Source organism: Drosophila miranda, chromosome 4, assembly GCF_003369915.1.
Source record: "Drosophila miranda strain MSH22 chromosome 4, D.miranda_PacBio2.1, whole genome shotgun sequence".
NCBI lineage: Eukaryota > Metazoa > Arthropoda > Insecta > Diptera > Drosophilidae > Drosophila > Drosophila miranda.
The window spans coordinates 26,128,905-26,150,749 of record NC_046677.1 but is presented as its reverse complement, the minus strand read 5'-3'; the positions used below and the strand labels follow the sequence as shown (position 1 = coordinate 26,150,749).

The 21,845-nt window shown below is 47.7% G+C and overlaps 3 protein-coding genes across 3 annotated transcripts; 1 reads left to right on the top strand and 2 right to left on the bottom strand.

Annotated features, from left to right (window-relative positions):
• Positions 1-8,736: 8,736 nt before the first annotated feature.
• On the bottom strand, positions 8,737-12,794 carry LOC108162518. The gene is made up of 7 exons (XM_017297298.2): positions 11,434-12,794; positions 10,930-11,372; positions 10,538-10,869; positions 9,952-10,477; positions 9,634-9,897; positions 9,419-9,568; positions 8,737-9,363 (listed from the first exon to the last, which is right to left on the bottom strand). Exons 1-7 carry the CDS (start codon positions 12,722-12,724, stop codon positions 9,229-9,231), a joined length of 3,141 nt encoding a protein of 1,046 aa, XP_017152787.1. The 5' UTR covers positions 12,725-12,794; the 3' UTR covers positions 8,737-9,228.
• A 3,497-nt stretch (positions 12,795-16,291) lies between these two features.
• Positions 16,292-17,155, bottom strand: LOC108162528 (putative uncharacterized protein DDB_G0294196). The gene has a single exon (XM_017297309.2). It carries the CDS (start codon positions 17,088-17,090, stop codon positions 16,395-16,397), a length of 696 nt encoding a protein of 231 aa, XP_017152798.1. The 5' UTR covers positions 17,091-17,155; the 3' UTR covers positions 16,292-16,394.
• Positions 17,156-17,528: 373 nt separating this feature from the next.
• On the top strand, positions 17,529-19,015 carry LOC108162522 (mucin-22). The gene has a single exon (XM_017297303.2). It carries the CDS (start codon positions 17,681-17,683, stop codon positions 18,878-18,880), a length of 1,200 nt encoding a protein of 399 aa, XP_017152792.1. The 5' UTR covers positions 17,529-17,680; the 3' UTR covers positions 18,881-19,015.
• The last annotated feature ends 2,830 nt before the right edge of the window (positions 19,016-21,845 follow it).

Genomic DNA, 21,845 nt, shown 5'->3' with positions numbered 1-21,845 from the left:
AGCTGGGGCAGGCTGTGGCTGGCTGTGGCAGCGTCACCTTCGCAGCGGCTGTCGTCAGTGCTGTCGCCGGCCGCATCCGGGGTTGGCCGGAGTCGGGCTTTTTCTTTCCGTTTCCCGACTGCAAAAGTGCGTGGTGCAGCGCAACGAGGGGTGACCCAGGACTACGGCCCTAGCTGGCTCTTCTTTCCCTTTGGAAAACCCTGAGCAGCCCTCGCTTCGACATCGCCATCGACTTTGGTTAGTGTTTTTGTTTGGCGGACATTAGGCGCGGGTCTGGGTCTGGGCAGTTGTGACGGGGGGCGGGGGGTGGGCGCTTCCAGTGGCGGCAATTTCCAGTTGCCAACTCGGCACTCACTTGTTTGGCAATTAATTTGCCGGCGTCTGTTATTTCTTTTCCCCGGCATGAGTGTTGGCAATCTAAACACGGTTATTCGCTAATTAGCAAAAAACAAGCACACAGATACGATTCCAAACCCCCCCGATTCCGGGGTAGCCCCCAGAGTTGCACAGAAGTTGGAGTCGGAGCGAGGGAGACGGAACGTTACATTTCCCTGTGGTTCCGTGTTTGTTTTCGGTAGGTGCTTGGCCTCGTTGCCATTTATTGGCACCCCCCAGGCCCCAGGCCCCAGCCCCACGCCCACTTTGCTGGCTCCTTTTTTCCGAGCTCTCGCATAAAATTAGGTCGCCATGTAATTAGCTGCTGTTGCTTTAATTTTAGCACTTCAGATTCTTTTTGCACTGCAATTGCATGGAAATCTTCAAGTAGGAAAATTCTAAATTACGCCCAAAGAAGCGGCACTTAAAGGGTGCAGAAAACATGGAAACGTGGCCTCTTCGGGCCTTTGAAACTTTCAAAAGAATTATTAATATTTTTTGGTTTAAATTCTGTGCTGTGGGGAAGTTTTCTTAATGGCTTTGATTCCATTACGCATACGCCGCATTGTACTAAACTTCTAAACGAATATTCAAAACACTTGAAAATGTTTACTGGCAAAGCTATTAGAATATTTTCCAGCATATTTTAGTGGCTCGGCTGCCGTCTCTTGTTGTGTATTAAAATGCCAGAAATAATTTTCTAGTCGCAAAATTTTCTTAGACTTTGGCAGTCGCTCAGTGGCAGGGTATTTTGTGTTTCAAAGAGGGGTAAAAAATATAGAGAAAAATGTATATTTGAGGGTTTCAAATATAGCACAATCAAGGAGATTCTCTAGTGTTCGAAACAGACCCTCAAGCGACCCTCAAACAAACCCCAACTCTCGATCTTCTTCTCTGGAAAATTCCCCCATTGAAAACCAGGGTATCCCCTAGTCGCTTCCCCCTCTTGAGCTGTTTGTCGTTTTAGTTTTCTGCCGAGGTGTGGCTCGACTTGAGTTTTGTTGAGAGTTTTCGTTGCGTACACATGGATAATAAATATTTGCTTTGGTATTTCGATATGAAGTTTTATGCAGTCGGGGATTTTGGGGGTTTGCAAAGTCAGCACGACAGCACAAACAGAAGCACCGGAGGGAATCCCCGGTATATCTCTGCACAAAGCGCATAGTTCATAAGGAGTTCACGGGGGCCACGTCTCTGGGAAAATGCTTCAAATGCTTCGCCAGTTTCTTCCGGGCCAAAAGAGTTGAAACATATCAATTTTCCATATAATTTATGCATACACAATTTATGCTGCCATTTTTGCAACATTTCCATTTGCTAGAAGCTCGCTTTTCAATTTACTCAATATCGCACATGGCCATAAATCCCGCACATACTCGGACGAGTAGACGAGTAGAGTGGCGCCCCTAGAAATCAATTTAATTATGTGGATCCCTGATAACTTAAGCAACTTAATGTATTCTTTATGGCGGCCAAATCTATTCAACTGCATTTTGAATATGCTGAGCGATGGTAGAGGCCGGAGCCCTCCGAGCCAATATCATGAATAACGATGTAATAAAATACGTGATATGGAAACCAAATTCATCCGCCACATGATGAACTATGCGAGCATCTGAGGGGGCTGTTGCACTGCTGGGGGGGATAAGCCAGAGCCAACGCATAATTCTTGAGTATTTTCTGTGAATTAGCTGGCATTTCTCTGCCATAAACAGGGTCCGGGATCTGTTTTCTGTGCAGGAAATGCTTGCAACTTTGCAGCCACAAATGCAACGGCAGAAATATGATGAGATAATGCTAGAAAATAATAGCTGTGACTACACAGAGGACCCTACATAGGCTCTAAGCCCTGCTCATCGGGGGACACATCTCTGGTCAAAGTTGGTTGCAAAATTCCTCTTCTGTCCCTGGCATACCTCCTGGAATAACTTATGGACCCCCGCTGGGACTGCACACAGCCTGGCTCCAGGGCAAAAGTTGCGCTCAGTCTGGCTGCAAATTCTGTGACAGGCAGCAGCACAGACCGGACCCAGGCCGGGCTTCTCCCCGATAGCCCCCATAGCCCCCAGGGGCCGGTCAAGTCCAAAGCGTCTGTGTTTCTGCATATGCAAAATGCAAAATATTCGCTTTAGCTGGAAGTAATTTTTTTGCTTTCGGTTTTAGACCAGCAGCCGGGCAAGGCATATAGATCTGGCCATAAGCTTTAGATATAGAATCTCTACAATCCCTGGAGAGCGATGGTGTAGGAGCTTCTATTTGGTTTGCAGGCGAGCTCTAGGGATGGATTTTTGGCAAGAGAGGGACACCTATTTGGACGCCATGGAGCTTATATCAAAAGGAGTTTCTCAAGGCGATTCTTGAGCTTATATTTAATTAGTTTTATATTTTATTTATTATTTATTATTTATTTAATTTTCTTTTATTATTTATTATTTTCTTTTGTAGTATTATTTATTTAATTTTTGTTTATTATTTATTTATATTATTATTATTTATTTACTATTTTTTTGTATTATTATTGTAAGACATTTATTTGTTTTTTTATTTATTTATTAATTTTTATTTATTTTCGTTTTAATATTTATTTGTTTTTATTTTATTATTATTAGAGATTTATTCGTTTATATTTAATAAGTTATTTATATTTTATATCTTTATTAATTTTTTTTATTTTTATTATATTATTATTGTTGTTAGTTATATTATTATTATTTATTTAATATTTTTGTATTTATTTGATTTATTATTTATTTATGTAGTATTATTTATCTATTTTTTTATTATTAGAGATTTATTCGTTTATATTTAATTAGTTATTTATTGTTTACTTATTTATTTATTAATTAATTATTATTTATTTATTATTTACTTATATTTTGTTATTATTGTTTTGTTTATGTATACTATTATATTATTATCTATTATTCTTTGTTATTTATTTCCATTATTCCCCAGAGCATCCCACCAGTCGTGGATACCCGTCTCCCAGTAATTCTTATTTTATTTTCTGTTTACGTTGCTGTTTTCGTTTTCATGCAACGTCGCATTAGGCAAAATGCAAACCACTTTTCCCAGCTTCCTCTCTCTCCCTGCCGCTCTCTCCCTCTGTCTATCAACAAAAACAAAAAACGAGGGGGGGGGGGGAACAATCAAGAGTGGCAGAGAGAAATAAAGAAAAATTCTGCATAAATTCGTTGCAGAGCTATCCCGTTAAATGGCCGCCGCTTCTGGGCTGTCAAGTTGGTTAATTTCTTCTCTGGCAAAGAGTACTCGTCCTCGGACAGCGAGCAGGACTTTAAGGACCCGAGAAGATGGCTAATTTAATGCCTGGCACCGACAGCTTGACATAATGCCTCGATTACGCTGACACCAGCACGAAAGCACACAATCGGACAATCGAACAATCGAACAATCAGACAATCAGATATATGCGAATCAATAAAGTGTAAATTGTAACATTAAATAGTCATTAGTGTCTAGAGCCATTTGACCGGAAATTAATCAAGCAATAACCGCACACACACACGCACACACAGACAGAGACACACCCGCAATCACGCAAAACCGCCCGAAAAGGGTTAATGTTTGGTCAAGCTTTTGTACATATCATTACACACACACACACGCATAAGGGGAGCAGTGCCCCCCCCCACCCTGATTGCGCCTTGTAGATATGTCAGACAAGTGACGGAAACTGTTTATTATTGCCCCACAGAACGGAAAAGGATAAAGGATGTGTCGGACCCGCGTCGGCGGTTCGGGGGGTGCAATGCTAAAGCTCCATTGTCGAGAAATTGTCAAAAATATTTTTGGGGCAAAAGTATGTCTGAGCATTGAATAAATACCATAAATGGATGATGCCCTTAAAGCCGGAACTGCTAACAACATCAAAATCCAAGCAGGACGGTGGCCCACACACATGCAGCACTGACAACAGCAATTGTGCTCAAGTGGCAGCAACAAAACAACCCCCCCCCCCCACACACACACACACACACAGACACACACATATCCACATCCGGTGGCTAACTTCCGTGTGTCAAGAAGCGCTCAAGCATTCATTTATGAATTTTTATTATTATTTTGTATCTTGCCACATGGCCACTGCTTCGGGCTCCCTCTCCCTCTCTCTCACTCTCTGCTTGTTGCCTTTTATATTGTTTTAGAGAACCTGACAGCTATTGCTGGGCGAGTGCTGGACGACCAGATCAAAGTCATTTTGAATGCAAACAAACTTGTGCGGCTGCACGCAATTAAGTTTTACGGAAATCGTCTATTCGGCATCCGATTTTAATTAAAATCGTTTTGTGCCAGGTAAACATGGCGGCTACAGGCAAGAGTCGGGGGGAGGCACGGCACGGGAGGCAAGAGGCACGGACACACAACTTATTGAACTTTTGCGGTGGGGACTCAAAACTTGACAGAAGAGAGGCCATCTGCTCTCTCAGGCGGAGGGCAAGAGGTTTTAGATGTAAGCTGGTAGAGGAGGCAGCTCCTAGAGTCTAGAGGGTCCTGGTGCTCTGCCTCTTCTCTCAGTGCACCGGGAGTGCATCAGAAGCTAAACGCTGTCCGCTGATATTCATATATGTGCGGGTAAACAGCAGCCAGCTGAGTAGCGCCAAGCAAACACAAACACTCCAACAAATATGGCCACCCACAAGCACACAAGCACACATTCACGCGTTGATTTCTCAAAACCAAAGTCAGCCAGCCATGAGACCAACAACTAGCAACAAGCCAGAGGCAACGACCAGATGCGACTGTGGGCCAATGGGGCAGTGGCTACAGTTTGTGGCAGGCGACGCATGCCCTTGTCAACAGAGCTCCAGCAAGGGATGGGGCACACTGGGTGAAGGAAGAGCCACAGATAGACAGTCATAAATATGAATGCATGCCCCACCGAATGGCGTGAGGGACAGCCACTGGAGGCACTGGAGGGCTGCTTGTTATTTACAGCCCGGTCTCGGATCTTGTGGCATAATTTAAGCACCTTGTTTAGCCACTGTTTATGGTGCTGCCATGTCACTGCTTTTGAGGTCATGAGGTCAACACACAATCGCACTTTAAATAATTTATAAATGCTACAAATCACAAAACGCCACATTCGAAAGGGATTCACTTGTGGCCCTCCGATGGATGGCACTCTCCAGGACACGCCCGGGCGATACTTACGCAAATCAACAAACAAATCAACGCGACAAAAGTCTGAAATCCTTTTCGGTAGCTTCCTTCAAACGATTTCCAGCTACTGTCAGCAGAAAATACTTTTTCGGGCGAACAACGTATGAAATTGTGAAATAAAAACCGCTACCTCTCGTTCTTTTCGGTGTTTCGGTGGTGGGGGGAATGGGGCGGGTGGCATTATGCAAACAAGACGGAGTCCTTGGCAGGCACCAAGAACCCTTTCCCCCAGCATCCAGTCTCCCGGCTCCCGGCTCCAACGCGTGTCTGGTTCTCGCGCTTTTGAAGTTGAGAATTTGCAAACACTGGAACACGTCGAGGCCACCCGGGGGGTCACAGGTGCCAGGGAAAGCAGCTGCTGTGCGTTAACGAAGAGGTGTGTGTGCGCCAGTCTGGCAGTTATGATTTTCAAGTGACAGGAACGCACGCACATACATATATTCCGTAAGTATTTCTGAAGATGCCATCAAAGTTTATCAGCATTTAAATGAGACACAGGGCAAAAGATAGCCCGACTGAGAGCATTTTAAGAAGGCAGATCCCATCAAGCAAAAGGTAAACTAGACAGAGAAGTTCCCTTAGTTATTCAGTAGTTATGCTTTCACCAACTTCCAAGCCACACACTCGCACTGCCTTCTATACAGACTGCATTAATCGAGAGCCCGACTAAGCGCCTTTTAAGAACTTACTGGGAGAAGGCAGATACGATTTGGTTGGTCTATAAATTCCACTAGTTATTCAGTAGTTATGCTTTCACCACTCGCCCAAATAAACATTAAAGCACTGCCTTCCATACAGACTGCATTAATCGGCTTCGCGTATCGTTCAAGGCGGGCATATCGTATTGATCGGGAGGCCATTAAATATGCATTTGCTGATATCGTCTAAATCCGCAAACGAAAACAGCTTATGGGGTGTTTGTCGCCACCCCCCTCGAGCCCCCTTCGAGCCCCCTTTGAACCCCCTTCGAGCGTGTGTGCGGTTGACAGTCGTAAAGAAAATACATGCAAATCCGAAAAATCAAACAAGAAAAGGCACCAAGTCGCCGCTTTAGATACCTTCACCCGTCGATCAATCATAAAGAGTGGAGTCTCTGGAGCCCCTGGCGACCCTCTTTGCATGGAATAGAACCCCCTCTTTGAAAGGGTATTGAACCAACAAACAGAACAATAGAATTTAAATGATTTTAATGCGACCATTGAATTTTATTGAAGGCATTTTCGGCGCTACACGGGTGTCCATATGAATACCAACCAGCCGGCGATATCCCGGGGCCCCCAGGCTCTTCATTCGCACTGACAATAATAATAATTGTCAATTGCAGCAGATGTCGCACGGGCCCGGGCCCGGGCCCGGGCCCGGCCTTTTTTCATATTCAATTTCAAATGAAATTTTCATGTTGATCCTCCCTATTCAGGCTTCACAGTTTGGTGTAAATTTCACGTTAATTCCAGGGCAAATCTCTGGCTGTTGTAGTTTTTATCCACATGCCCGGCTGCGAAGATATGTGCTACGACCAGGGCCTATACTTTGATTAGAAATAACTTCAGGCTCCAAGGCCTTGTGCGCCGGCATTTGGGCCATAACGTGGCCTCGTGGCTGGTTTGGTCTGGCTTTAATTTCATTGGGTGCGTGCGGCCAGAGGCCCCGTGGCCTAACTGCATCACTTTGAGTGCTGTCAGACACCGAAACTTTGGCATAATGCAAATGGTAATGACATGTGCTCTCTGGCGAGACCCCAGACCCCACAAACAACGCACATAATAGGCACATAACAACATTATCATTAGCACAGCAGAGGCAGCACATTAAATTGCAATTGCTGTGCTCCCCCGCTCCCCCATCGGTGGAGGGGCATGTAAATGCTTGTGTCTAATTGATTTTGTTGCATCGGGCGACAAAAGCCCGTCCTTTCGAAGGGCACATGGCGTATGCGTGCCCTGAAAACGCATTTTAAAGCAGTCCTGCCGCCCCTCTCGCACTGTTTGCTCACAAATTTCATTTTGATGAAGCCAATGTGTGCTCAGCAGCCGAGAGTTGGCCTTAAACTAGCTCAAAAGCCCCAGCCGAGTGGCTGGCCAGGTCCCCAACAGTCTCCAATCCCCCGGCCCGGCCCGGACAGACAGCCCCCGTCATTAGCATATGTAGTTGAGGCTCCCCAACAAGACAAGCAAAAAACTGTACACCACTCCACGGCCACACCTACACGGCAGCACACACACTGGCAGGACCTTGGGGCCGGTTTGAGTTGAGCTGACAGGCGAGCTGTCAAAGCGGATTTTGGAGCACTCGCTGCCAGGTAAACAACAACAGGGCGTCGAGGCACGGCACAACGACCCAAAGATGCTCTTTCGAATGGGCAAGATGGCTTCAAGGAGCTAACTCTCTTAGAACAAGGCTCAAAAGGTGAGGCCAAAAATGTGGGACTCTGAGGGGAAGACAATCTAGGGATTGCTTAGGGGAGAAATGGAAGAAATTAATGCCAAAAAAAGTGGCTTATAGGTGTAGCAAGGCAATAGTCATTAGCAGGTCAGCCACAAACAGCTCGCTTTGGTCTCTATCTGCCACTCCATCGATACACTCTGTGGGAGATACCCATAGTTATCCCATAGTTATATAGGTACAGAAATATCGGTGAGCCAAGAGACCGGGCCTATCGAAACGGGCACTTTGTAAAGGGCAATCAGAAAGAGCTTCTAATAAAAGAAAAAAATTCTATAATAATTATAGATACAGAATAGAATAGATACAATCCACTAGTACTCCGGAATATAGCCCATAGCACACTCTTTGAACAGCCTACACTTGTATATTATTTACCTTTAAAAGGCCATCAAAAATATCACCAAATACCCAGCTAAAACCTTAGCCAAGGGCATTGTTAAATCCCTGAAAATTATATACATTTTCAGAGGCTAGTACTGAAATATGTATGATCGCTGGGGAATATATTTCAAGGAAATGCCTTTAATAGCCATATATTTTCTACATATTTTATTGTAACGAAAGGCGATTAAGTTGGCTGATTAATGCAGGATTATATGAGGAATATCCAGTCTTTGCAACACGTAAAACCCCCAGCTCAATAAAGCCTCACTTTTTTGTACCCTCCACCCGGAAAATACCAACTGTTTTAGCAGTTTAAAAACAAATTAGTATCTTCAAAATTAAATATATATTTTTAGAAATAAATACCGTTATTTCCAGGGACAAACTAATTGCAAATTCCTCTAGACCCTGGCGCAGGGGAAGCATGAAAAAGCAAACACCTGTCAGGGGTTTGAGTGTTGGCCAAAAGGGTTTAACAACGTATCTCACTTGTTTCTGTTTCTGTTTTTGTTGGTGTTGCTGTTGTTGCTGTTTCTGTTGCTGTTGCTGTTTCTGTGGCGGTTTGCCCTTGGCCAAAAATGCATTGTTGTTGGTGGCTGGCGTCGCTGCGGCTCTGCGGACAAGCGCCTGTCCCACATTTGGGACCAAATATCTATGTATCTACGGGTGTATGCATATGCATAAAGTTAATTTATCCTAATGCAGGCAGCCAGGCAGGCGTAGGCCTTTGTCTATGAGTGATAAATGTGGCTAAAACCCGATGAAAGGCGTGACAGGGCTCTCTGTTTACTTAGGACACCTCTTGCCTTGGAAAATATGCAAATCTGCTTTAATATTGTGTATTCAGAGGGCAATAAAGTCCTTTTTCTTCATCACCTCGGCGGGATTGCCGTCGTCGTCGACCAACAGATGGATGTCCGAATAGTTAATCTTGTCCAGCTCCTCGTAGATTCTGTCGTGGAGGAACATCTCCGGGTACTACGAGACATAGACGGGTTTATTTCCTCGTTATATGGCGTGGATTTGGACCTACCATTTTGGCCATTTTCCAGCATTCCAGGGCTGTTTTGTTGCGGTGCAGGCGCAAGTTGCTGATGGCCAAGTAGCCCCAGACATCGGGCACAAAGACCTCCACTTCGGTGCAGCGTGCCAGATACAGAATGGCCTCCTCCAGGCGATTCAGCTGAAACACATCGCTCAACAGTTGAGGAGGGACTCGTGGCAGTGGAGGGGAGGGTCTAGGCTTACGTAGTACAGGGCCAGGCCCTTGCCGTAGCTGACGAGGAAGTTCATCTTGTTGCAGTGCTGCGGACACTTGTCGTAGGCCTGGTTGGCCAGCTCGTAGTCGCCGCGATCGAAGGCCAGCCGGCCCAGGCGCATGATGCTCACCTTGAAGTACTCCCGCTCCTCCTCCTCCTCGATGGTCAGCAGCTCCCTAAAGTAGCGCATGGCCTCGTCGAACCGCCCGCGGGTGTACTCCACATTGCCGTTGATGTGGGCCTGATAGTGGTGCTGGGTGGGGCATGGGGTGGGGATTTACTGGAGCATTCCCTGTGCAAGTCTTACCATCAACTTTCCCGCCACACTTTTGTTCGTGGGAAAGGCGAGCACCTTGAACGTCTCGTCTATGTTCCGCTGGAGTATCTTGAGCGTGCACTTCACTAGATACGCCTCAGTGGCCGTGAAACTCGATTGAATCTCGTTGAACACCACCTCGGCAAAGCCGTAGGCTCCTATCCGGGCAAAAGTGGTGAAGACCGGATAGAACTTGGCTTGCATCATGGTGCTGGCGCTGCTCTGCTCGAAATCCTCGGGCAGGAAGAGCTCGAAGAGCGAGACCGGGTTGCCGGCGAGATTCTTTCGCGGCACGCCGTACAGATTCTCGAACCGCAGGCGCGTAAACTCCATGCCCGGCAGGTAGTCGTGCCGCTTGTAGTAGCAGTACAGCAGCACATAGCCGTCCAGGTCGAGGGTGTTCTTGGCCACAAACTCCCGCAGACTGGCGATCATACTGGCGTACGCCTGCAGACGCCGCTCCTCGTCCTCCGACTCCAGGTCCAGCATGTAGTCGATGTAGAGCTTGCCCAGGGATCTGGTGGGGGGGAGGGGTCTCTCGTGACTGAGTCGTTCTCTGTTTCGGGGCTGGACTCACGGAAAGTATTCGCCCACCCAGCCGCCGCCCACGGGGTTCCGGAAGTACCTCAAAGCCTGCCTGAACTTGGCGTTCTCCAGGCTGTTCAGGAAGTTGTAGAAATTGAACAGCAGCTGGTGGGAGTTGCTGTCCCGGAGGTCCTCGAAGATCTGGCCGGCCAGCTCGCGCTCTCCAATCAAGCACATGAGACGCACCTCCTCCATGAGGTGGATCATGTGCAGCTGCTCGTACTCAAAGTTCACCACACAATTGCAGACGCTCTCCCAGCTGCAGGCGGCCAGCAGACGCTCGATGCGCTCCATCAGCTCCTTGTACATGTGCGTGAGCATCGCCTAAGGAGAGTCTAGGCTCTTGAGAATCAATCTAGAGGTTTGGTGGAGCCTTGGGCCTACCCTGAACTCCAGGTTCGTCTTGGTGGGCATGCGTATGTTGAAGTCGCAGCCGCAGATCTTCAGCAGCAGATTGTTGAGGTTCGCCAGCTGGCAGCAGAAGTAGTCCTGCCCCTCCACCGCGGTCCTGAGGTCCCGCTTCACTATGACCGCAATCATGTCCGATATGAGATCGTCGAAGGAGCGGTACAGCTCCAGCAACAGATTGTGATCGTCCTCGGCCTCGTTGAGGAACGTGTGGTCGAAGCAGCGCAGCAGCTTGGCCCTCTTCAGCAGGTCCTCGTTGTACTTGTCCAGGTTCTCGTTGCGCTGGACAATCGACTGAAAGAAGCAGATCTTGACGCTGGCGAACATGGGACCCATGTCTAGGGTGCCCCGCTTCACCAGGCTCTTCGTGGAGTCCATCGGGTAGGGACTCAGAGTGCTGGCAAAGCGGCAGTAGTTCACTGGAGAAGAGGCAAGGAAATCAAGGATGAAACCCCTTCGAATAAGGCCTCGAATATGTACCGTCTGGGTAGCCGAATATGCTGGGATTGAGCACACCCTCGTACAGGACATTGGCGGGCGACTCGTGGTACAGCTGCAGCAGCAGTTCGTGGCTGTTGTGGAGCACGGCCGCCTCCAGAATGCGGCGCATCTCCTCGTTGATCACATAGCGGTGCATGGAGTTGTTGACGAGCGCCAGGTCCGTGAATATATCGATGGCGTTGCTGCCAAAGTCCACGTCCTTCTCCCACAGCAGCAGACGGAAGACGCGCTGCAGCTTCACGCGGATATTCGTGTCCATCTGATTGAAGCTGTAGCTGCGGAAGGGATTGATGTCCCGCTTGATGTTCTCCCACACAATGCTCGTGTTCTGCTCGCTGATCACCTCCGACCCGAAGCCGTAGAAGGTGCAGAGGGGCACCACCTGCTGGTCGCCCCGCTCGTCGGGCACTCGCGCCCGGAAGGATATGCTGAGGCCCAGCTCGGAGGCCATCTGGTGCAGCACCTCGGGCACGTTGTACACCGACTCGAGGGTGACGAAGGCCAGGTTGGTGAAGTTGAACTCCTTGAGGATCGGCAGGATGGAGTACATGTGCCACACAGTGCAGGTGGTCGTCTGGCCCTCGCTGGAGCCCTTCAGCTCCGGATAGAGAAACACCGTGATGTCGCTGATGAAGCGGCGCTGCTGGAACAGCTGCAGCAGATCGCAGTGGCCGCGCGAGAGCATCTCCAGATGCTCCTCCGTGAAGCCCCCCTCCTCGGCGTCCCCCTCGTCCCAGGCAGGCTCTTCGGGGCGGCCGTCGGGGCTGGCACCCTCCTCGGGTGCGTCTAAGGGCGTGGCCATGGTGTCCCCGATCAGTTCTGCCGCCGCGGCATCGGCTTCCTTTGGCCTCTCCTTCGCCGCCCTCTTGGGGAGCCTGGGCACCCGCCGGTAGAGCGTGATCACCAGGGGATTGTCGCTAAACACATTCATGTCCTCCATATCGTCCTGCATCACGCCCATCGCGAACACGGGCTTCTGGATGGCGAACTCGTGCTGGTAGATGATCGTCTCCGTGGTGTAGCGCTCCTGCATCTTCTGCAGCGAGTTCTTGGCGTGGTACAAGTGCAGCTCCAGCGGGTGCTCCGACTCCGGCAGCATCTTGGTTTCGTTCAGTTGAATGTAGAGGAAGACCCTGGGCGGCTTCGGCTTCGGCAGCACCAGGACGTCCGCCGTGGAGCCCTCGTTGCTGGCCGGCGTTGCTGTGGGTCTCTGCTTCGAGATTCGCGCGGAGCGGACCACCGAGCCCTTGCTTCTTTTGGGCTTCTCCATTTGGTAGAATAAAATATATATTTAGAAATAGCTAGTGGAATATTTTCAGTGTTGAAGTGTCAGGCCTTGATTCCTGAGTATCTGCGGGGGGAATATGTATCTGCTCCCATGTCCCACCCTTTTGGCCCCTCCTTTCGGCCCTCGTCGGTGTATCTTGTTAGGTTTCTAAACAATAAACACTTCAACAAGTTGGCTGCCGTCCCCCACTGCCATCACGGCTCTTACTGCGGACTTTATGGCTCCCAGACATATAAGTTTTATGAGACACGGTTGGGTCGTAAAGCATATTTCGGCATTCGGCATTCGGGATACGGCAAAGTGTTAAAAAGCGTGGGCCATGATGCGGCGGCGGCGGCGTCTTGAATTTTATATCACAGCTGGAAAATTACATTTTGGCCAGACGCCACCTTGAGATCTGATCAGACCTGCCTGCCCCCCCCCCTTTATATGGAAATCTGCAAAACTCAGGAGATATTCTTGCCCCAAGAAAGGAACTGCGGAAAACGTCTGCAACCGAATTGTTTTTACCCCGAAAACTAGCCGCAAAGAAAGTCAATTTATTTGATATAATTTCCATGCTCTTTGCAGCTCTTTTCTGGTCTTTGTTTTCTTCTGGAAATTCAACTTTTAACCAAAGTTTGCGCACACATCAAGGAAACCAAAAAAACAAACGCAAAAAAGAGAACAAAAAATTAACACTTGACCTGTGACTTGTGCTCTGCAAATGACGTGGGGCGTGGTGGTGGGTGGTGGGGCCGGGCATTAGGTAAACTTATGCCATATATTCCAATTTATCGCCTGCTCGAGGCTCGAAATGTTATTATACCCTTTTGTCACAGCTGAGAGGGGTATATCGTGTTCTTGGGGATGTATGTGACGGGCAGAAGGAAGCATTTTGAACCCAAAAAGTAGCTGTATCTGTTCTGGAGTGGCTAACCTCGATCTTCGAGTATTCGAGATGCCTCCGGAATCAGCCATCTCCCACACCTTTAATGGGCGATCTGCCTATAGGAGATGGTGGATTTTTGTTACATTATCCTCCGTGGTAGCCATTTTTGGGGCATCTGCGAGAGGCTCATCAAAAATCAACGGGCCACCACATTGAAACTCGCTAAACCCATTATTGAAGATCGCCATCGAAGGAGACGAGTCTCCAAGCACAGCATCCAAGCACTCTTTGATTGCGCTGCCCAATTTCCCTTCAAAAAATAGCATTCGGTCTACAAGAATGCAACACAGGTTAGAAAATCTCTTTTGGGATACTGGCACCATCGGCCGATTAGGCTAAGTTCGTCTCAGACCATCTTCGTATAAACCTTCTTCAGATATAAACCCTGGTTGTAAGATACAAAGATCCAGCGGCATCCACAGTTTAAAAGACACCACAACCTTGTTGCTATCCAATAGATATATATATTGACAGTTTTTGGTAGAGAAACGAGTTCGTTCTTCTTCCGACACGACTCCTACCTTCTCGATTTGCCCTTCATTCAGGACCGGCGTCGATTCACACAGGAGTGGCCGCTCACTGTTTTAGTGGGCGTATATTCGGTATTTTCCCAGTGTGGCCTTACATTTATGGCTTGTGAATATACACTACGACTGCCGTATTACCCGATATAGGCTATATAAGACCTTTAGGTGTTATATCTGCCGATCCACAAAAGCCAGTACAAGAAAAAGTTATTTCTATCAATAATGAAGGCATTTGCCTTGGATACAGTGGAGGAGCAGATTGGAAGGTACACCAGCAGATACAGTGACAGGCTGATTAGACACAAAAGTATGCTAGCGAGACTTTTACTACCTGACAGGCCTTTGAGGCGATTGAGGGATTGGGTTTTGCCTCAACTATAGGCCAACTCTAAGGTTCCCTCCGAATATTATAATACTCAATATGTTTGGTCCCCTCAATATTATTTACCAGTGTTGTTAAGATACGATCTATGCAATGAACGGAGCTGTTCAACGCTTAAAATGTATATAAAAAACAAATACAATTTCCCTTGAGAATATTTCCATATATTTTTCTGGCCATCGCTGGGCATTTTCCAGTCGCAATGCCTTGCACTTAGAAGGCCTTAGAAAGCCTCCATATTTGTTTTAATGTGGGTCAGGCTTGAGCCTGTGGAATTTGCATGTCCGAGAGCCCTCCCCCCGGGCCCACTCAAGATTCCGTGTGCGAATTTCTGGGGATCCCGCTGGGCTCCCCCAGCTGAGGCTCCAGCAGCCAGTGTCAAAGGAAAGAAAACTTAAAATGCAGCGCTGCCATCTTTAATATAACTTAATCCTTTTTGTGGGGGGTATATGCACACACTTCCCCTTTCCGTCTCCCTACCCCTCTGTGTGTGTTGTAACTTGCGAATTATGGCGCTAATACCACTGTGTGCTTATGAGCCCGCTCTGCAGGCATGTGTGTGCGCGTATCTGTGTGTGCGTATCTGTGTGTGTGTGTGTGTTACTTTAGCAAGTTCACTTTGGGGATCATCATTAGAGAGAGAGAGAGGAGGAGGGAGATAGAGTGGGTGCTGCGTTTGAGTTTCTTATGTTAAATGCCTGACGACGACGACGACAGCTTAGCTGCCTCGGCCGAGGCATGCCACAAAGGGAGTTATTTGTGGAAAAAATTTTAATTATAGTCGAAGATTAGACTAGTCACAAATCGTAGACCTTGAGGGTTTCCATTGGCTTTCATTCTGGCCCTAAATATGCTCTCTTTTTCCTGAAATTAAATCTCTTCCCTTTCAATCGGTAATAATTTAGCTCTAGCCGAAATCTTTGTGCACAAATTTAAGCTTTTCCCAAACAAATATGTTTAATAACTCCGCCAAAGCCCTGGCTTTGGTTGACTTTGTGGCACGCCACAAAAAAATCATTTGAAAGGCAAAAAAAAAATAGGTAGTGAAATCATCTCCTAATCCACTGGATTTATGGGAAATTTAATTAAAAAATAAACAACAAAAAATGGAAACAATAACTATTTTCCGGAAATTCCCTTTTAAAATTCCAATCAATACAGATGTATCTGTATCCTTTAGGCATCTAAATTTCAGCAGTATCTGCTGGCTGCAATGTATCTACCCCTTTGGCATTCAGGGTATCTGCTGGCGCAGAGGGGGAAAAAAACATCTAAAACCGCAACAAAACCAGCTACACGCTGATACACAAGCCGGTGGGTGTACACGTACTCCACACACACTGTACCTGCAGCCGTGACAGTGCCCCGAGTGTCAGAAACAGCAGCCAGTCAAGAGCCAGGGCGAGTATCTCCCAGATACACACACACAGCCCGTCCCGGGAAGGGAGCTCTGCAAAACGGAATTTGCAAAATGTCACGTATGACGTTCGTTGGCAACTAAGAAGGAAATTTACCACTAAATGATGCCCAGGAAAGGGGGGGAGGGGGGCAAAACCAACCTCAGTGCTCGATGATGTGCAAAACGGAAGGCAGACAAGTTACGGCAAATTATGACAAAGTTTTCCAAATGCAAATGGCAAAGAATCCTCCAAAAAGGTCTCCAAAGAGGCCCCCAAAGACTCCCAGAGAGAGAGAGAAAGAGTGGTGGCTGTTTTTAGGGCTAATTCTGCTTTGAAAACTTTAATTTTGTTGTTCTCGCGATATCTTTGTTCCCCGAAAACATGGTTCCTGGTCGCCACAGGTCTCTGCGCCTCAGTCCAGTGGACTCCAGCCGAACGTGTACGGTCTGTTGGCCACCATTGGCGGCATCATGGCATAGCCGGACCAGCCCCCGGCATCGTTCGCATTGGTCATGTATCCGTAGTTGTAATGTCCGTCCATGGCTGATTGAAGTTGCAGCAGCTGCTGCAGCTGTTGCTGGTATTCCTGCTGTTGCTGTGGCATCCCCTGTTGCTGCTGTTGCTGTGGCATCCCCCCGTACCCCCTCTTGCTGCCCCTCGTTATGTTGGGGGCACTCGAAGTTGGTGGTGGACACTGAGGTGGATATTCGCTGAGTGGGGAGTTGGGAGCGCGGTTCCGTGGCGGCTGGGACTGTAGTCTGGTCCGTGTTTTGGGTCCGCACGAATGTGGATGCCGCGGGGCCATGTTCGCGTACCCCCATCCAGTCTCATGTTGCTGCCGCTGTTGCTGTCGCTGCTGCTGTCGCTGCTGCTTCTGGCCGGGAACGTGGACTGGTTTGTGCATCATCTGCCAGCGCTGCTGGGCGGCAGCCTGTTGAGCATCGACGGGCGCCTGCATGGGTACACCGTCCACCAGAACCGGATAAACACTGCCACCAAAGACGAGCCCGTTGCCATATATTAGCATCCCGTCGGGCGGTATTTGGGGGATTTTCTGCTCCCGCTGCTCCCGCTGCTGGCTGCCCACCGACTTCTGTGACCTGGACATGATTACTGTTCACCTGACGCTACTCAATTTCGATGCTCGAAACAAATACTATACTGAAAAGCAAAAAGCAGGGCCTCATACGATGCCCATTCCAGGCGTGCTCATTAATACTTGCCACATGCCGGAGAGGGCGACGGCGACGGCGACATTTTGAAGAGCCACTCAGTCGGGCAGACAGGCTTTTGTTTATGGCCCTGGCAGTCAAAGGATCTCACGCCTTATCAGCACGTACTCCCCTTGAAGATGCTGCATGCTGCTGGTGGCATTTTTAATTAAAGCGAGTGAAGGACTTGAAATGCGCTGCCTAGACGATGCCAGTAGATCCTTTGTTCTGAGGATTTCCCAAGCTAATCGTGATAAAAGTCGGCACACAAGTTTCTTGGCTACAATTTATCGCCCGACTAATCTTTATTCAGAAAAAATACTTAAAATCAGGGAATTAGAGAATTAGAATTAGAGCATTTTGAAATTCCAGCAGCACAAAATTCAATTCGGCTAGCAATAAAAAACCCCCAGACGGAGACGAAAAACCCCAGCGCGTTGGTAGAAAAACTTCGCCTGAAAAAACCCCCCAAAAAACAGGCAGGAAAATGGTCAACATGGCTGACATCGACTACGAGCCCTTCAATCCGTTCAACGTGGGGCCGCCCAACAACGGCAAGCGGATGGAGTTCAAGATACCCACCGCCGTCACGTATCCGCCGCCGGTGTTTGCCGTCGTGCCGCAGGACAAGCAGGGCTACATCAGGCGGTCCGTCTCGCAGGACTCGGCCGCCAGCTCCCATCTGAAGATTGAGCCGTCCAGAATCGGGGAGGTGAGCGTTTCGAAGGCCATCAAGGAGGAGATGGCGGCGGCCAAGCGGCAGGCGGCCTCCCTGGACGAGGAGGAGCGCATCGATGCGGGCGGCATCTCGAAGATGAAGCTGGCCTCTTCCAAGTCGGGGATCGACTCCAAGTCGAAGGTGTCCGTCAAGACGCTGATGCCGGTGCGGACGAGGCGGCAGGTGGCCCCCGGCGACGACCAGGCCAAGAACCATTCGATATCTGGGTCCAGTGTCAGCAAAAACGGGAGCAAGGTGTCCTGGGGTCGGGAGACCAAGTCCCGCTCGAGTTCCACCTCCAAGCGGAGCAGCATCGTCGCCAAGCGGAGCAGCACTCGTTCCCAGTCGAGCACCGCTTCGTCGAAGGCCTCGCTGGCCAGATCGTCCAGCAAACTCAAGCCGAAGTCGAGCACAGCCTCGACCGTGACACTGACGGGCAAGGTGTCCAAACACCACTCAAGGACGGCCTCTGTCAAGCGCTCTAGCTCGAAGATCAGGTCCAAGGAGGAGTCCAGGGTCTCGCTGAAGTCAAGGACTAGCAAAAGGCCCTCAGATACTGTATCTGTGCGCTCTCGCACGTCCAAGACTGTGCAGAAGCCCACCGAGACGGCCTCCCAGCGCTACATCAAGGCCAAGTCCACCTCCGAGACCTTTTCCCAGCATTCGGTGCAGTCCAAGACCAAAGAGGCCTCTCGCTCGGCCTCCAAGTCGAGGACCTCGCCATCGAAGGTCTCGCTGAAGACCAAAGTCAAGTCTGCCGCCCCCAAAATGAGGTCGGCCAAGGCCCTGGCCGAGGACACGTCTTTGGTGAGTCGAGCCGCGGCGATCACCGAGCGCCTCAAGGCGGGCAATGAGGACAACTTCCGGCGCTACAGCTCGGTGATCCACAACCACTCGATGAGGGTGCCCGAGAAGCTGTTCCGCGAGGACCGCATGTCCTTCTGGTTCCAGGACGCAGTGCTGTCCTAGGCAATGGCCAGCCACCGCCCCCGCCCCCGCCCCGCCCCACCCACGGGAAACCTCCGCAACATTCCGCAATAGTTTACGATTTATTTAAGCGAATCGAATCAATATAAATAAATATATACAAATTAGCCGTGCAAAGGTGGGCGATGGTTTATCTAACGGGGTTCTGACCTGGCCCAAAGCATAACCTGATTTGCGGTTTAAACTTCTTTTTTTTTAGGGGCATTCAGCGCTAAAAATGTGCGGTTTTGAATCCTCTGGGCTATAAAATATGCTTAAAAAAAAAATAAATAAATGTGCTTAATTAAAAAAAATTTAAAAAACAAAAAAAATATTGGCGACTGTACAACGAAGTTGGCTTAAACATTGATTCAGGAAAAAGCGAGTTAAAATATGCGAAAAGATTATAAATGGTTTTAAAAAAAGTTTTATGGTTGTGTTTTAATTACAATTATTATTTTGAGTAAATTTTATAATTACAAAAAATGACAAATACATTTAGCTGAAAGAGTTTTCTACGCTTGAGGGCTAAATACGAATTAAATAATCTCCAAAATGACATTTAAATTATGAAATATTTAATTAAAATTCGTAAGGGACACCCCTGTACGGTTTAGCCGAATCTTTTTGGTGGTGCATTGTGGTGGGTTCTTGTTTTAGTTATTGCCGGGCAGCCTGCTAATTGCAGCAGCAAAAACGTCGGTTAGTTGCTGGCCTAATCAGCGTCAACATTTGGCCAAGAGCAAAATTGCACGGCGGCTGGTACTTGGGTTGTAACAATTATAACAAATGCTTGTGGCTTTCATTTAATTGCATGTCAATTTGTAAGCCTCTCGGCCTCTGGCGGTAAGTAGGCCACAATAAATGAGGCGAGAGTCGGCGGCATATTTATATGGAAATGCGGCGATTTTTATGCGAGCACTTGTACAATGAGGGAAACAACTGCAATAATGGCCAGGAACGGCCCAGAAATAACAACTTTGCTAAAGTGCAAAAACCCAGCCACCCAGCCAAAAGGGCTCCGAAATGAAACAAAACGTTCAGAGAGAGAGAGAGAGAGAAAAATATATTTAATACGAAAAGTTTTGCAATAACGGAAATGAAATGGAAATGGACGCCCGCCAATAGACATAAATGTGACTCTGTGTGTGTGTGTGTGTGTGTGTGTGTGTGTGTGTGTGAGTGGGTCACTGCAGGATACAAATAGGACACGGCACCAGGAGCAGGCCGTGTAAAACAAAAGAACCATCGCATAAAATGCAAAAAAAAACACACACAGAGATCTCAAAAGTAAAACCAACAAACAATATCCGCAAAAAGCAATTGCACAAAGGCACCACCGCATCCAGTCCATAAAATATTAAAAAATATACAAATACTAGACACAAGGTGGCGGAGATACTTGTATTTACCTGGGCCTTTCGAAGGGGCTGAAAGCCGAGCAATTAGTTGCGGGAAATCGTTGGAGGAAGTCTCTGCTGGGGGAAGGACTCTATAATTGATGGAGAAACTCTGCAGAGTTTGTTTTCGAACTACAAAACAAAGAGTTTCCATCATGGAGACCCACTTGGGTTTTTCCCCTTTCAATATTTACTGACTTTATTTTTGGAACATTGCTAATTTCGTACAAGTTTGAATGGTCTTAGAGCCGACTGTAGTAGTGGAACTGCTCTTCCTTTTTGGTCATGTCGCGCCGCACTCTCTCCCATAGTCCCAGCTTTGGCGCCTCGGTGGCAGACACAACATTGGCGTCTTTCTCGCTTTCCTTCTTGTTGGTTGTCGGCGGCCCTTCCACCAGGCTGGGATCGAGGATCAGGAAGTTCTCCATAGTCGAAGAATACATCCATTGATTGTCTGATTTTGGTGGCTTCTCTGCAGCTGGCTTGAAGTTTCCCACGTAAACGAAGAACAAGAACAACACGATCAGAATTATGGGGCAGAAAATAAACTTCTTCGTTTTGAGGTTCTTGAGGGATACAATCTTATGGATCTTGATTTTTAGTGATTCGAGCATTTTCGGTTTTTATTTGCTAAAACCAAACAATTGTTGACTCGATTTGTTTTGGGACAACAAAAGTTAGGAGTGTATCAGCAAAAGCTTGGAATGCTTTGTTTTATAGAACTTATGATCTTTTTTAGAGCCCCTCTCTTTGTAAAACTCTCCTCTTTTCGACTATATTGTATAAATAACACCTCATTGATATACCTTTCTAAGGTACACTCCTTGCAAACCACTTTAAGCCCTTGAGATGTGGCCTGGAGAGCAAGACAAGGAAATTGCACTGCCTGCTAGACTCTGTCCAACAAGGTGCTCTTTTAGAAGGCTATCCTGGCGCCTATTTGCAGAAATAGACCAAATCGAACCTCAAGATAATCAGGCTGTTCCAAAACAAAATGTTATGCAGAATTTCTGAAGCCGATTGGTGCATCCGTAACTGTGAAATAGCCAAGGACCTCAGGGTCCCCCCTCGTGGGCGATGTCATGAACGCACAAGCTACTAGATACCAGTTACCAGATAGAAAGTTACGCAATCTCCCAGATGTTCTGTCCAGTACCATTCCCAGCCAGACCCAGAGCCAGATATAATTTACTCCCCTTAAGCCGTCCCCATTTTGATGTCTACCTTGATGGCCCACATTTTCTTTTACAAAATCTATGTAACTGAATATTTTCATTGACTGTTACACAACATAATTGCAAAATAATGCAACAATAAACAGCATTGCTGGGAGCCCTGTTGGTGCTTTTCAAGTATCTGGTATCATTGCAGATACATCTTCTGGCAACCACACAATGCGCTCCAACAGCGAAAAAAAACGAAGTACAGAGCTATAGTATTAGTGGTAGTGTGTGTGTGTGCTCTTTTGCTAATTTTTTTTTACAAGTTTTAGTTAAAATTGCTATGAATGATGAAAACTTATATAAAAAATTAGGGAATTACCGTTTAAAATACTCCTAAGAACTCTT

Bases quoted from the DNA above. Each gene is read 5' to 3' on its own strand.
- LOC108162518 (XM_017297298.2), bottom strand. From the start codon at position 12,724: ATGGAGAAGCCCAAAAGAAGCAAGGGCTCGGTGGTCCGCTCCGCGCGA. The intron at 10,478-10,537 runs GTGAGTCCAGCC...CCCCCCCACCAG, and splicing joins TGGGTGGGCGAATACTTTCC to ATCCCTGGGCAAGCTCTACA. The intron at 9,364-9,418 runs GTAGGTCCAAAT...TATGTCTCGTAG, and splicing joins GCTGGAAAATGGCCAAAATG to TACCCGGAGATGTTCCTCCA.
- LOC108162528 (XM_017297309.2), bottom strand. From the start codon at position 17,090: ATGTCCAGGTCACAGAAGTCGGTGGGCAGCCAGCAGCGGGAGCAGCGG.
- LOC108162522 (XM_017297303.2), top strand. From the start codon at position 17,681: ATGGTCAACATGGCTGACATCGACTACGAGCCCTTCAATCCGTTCAAC.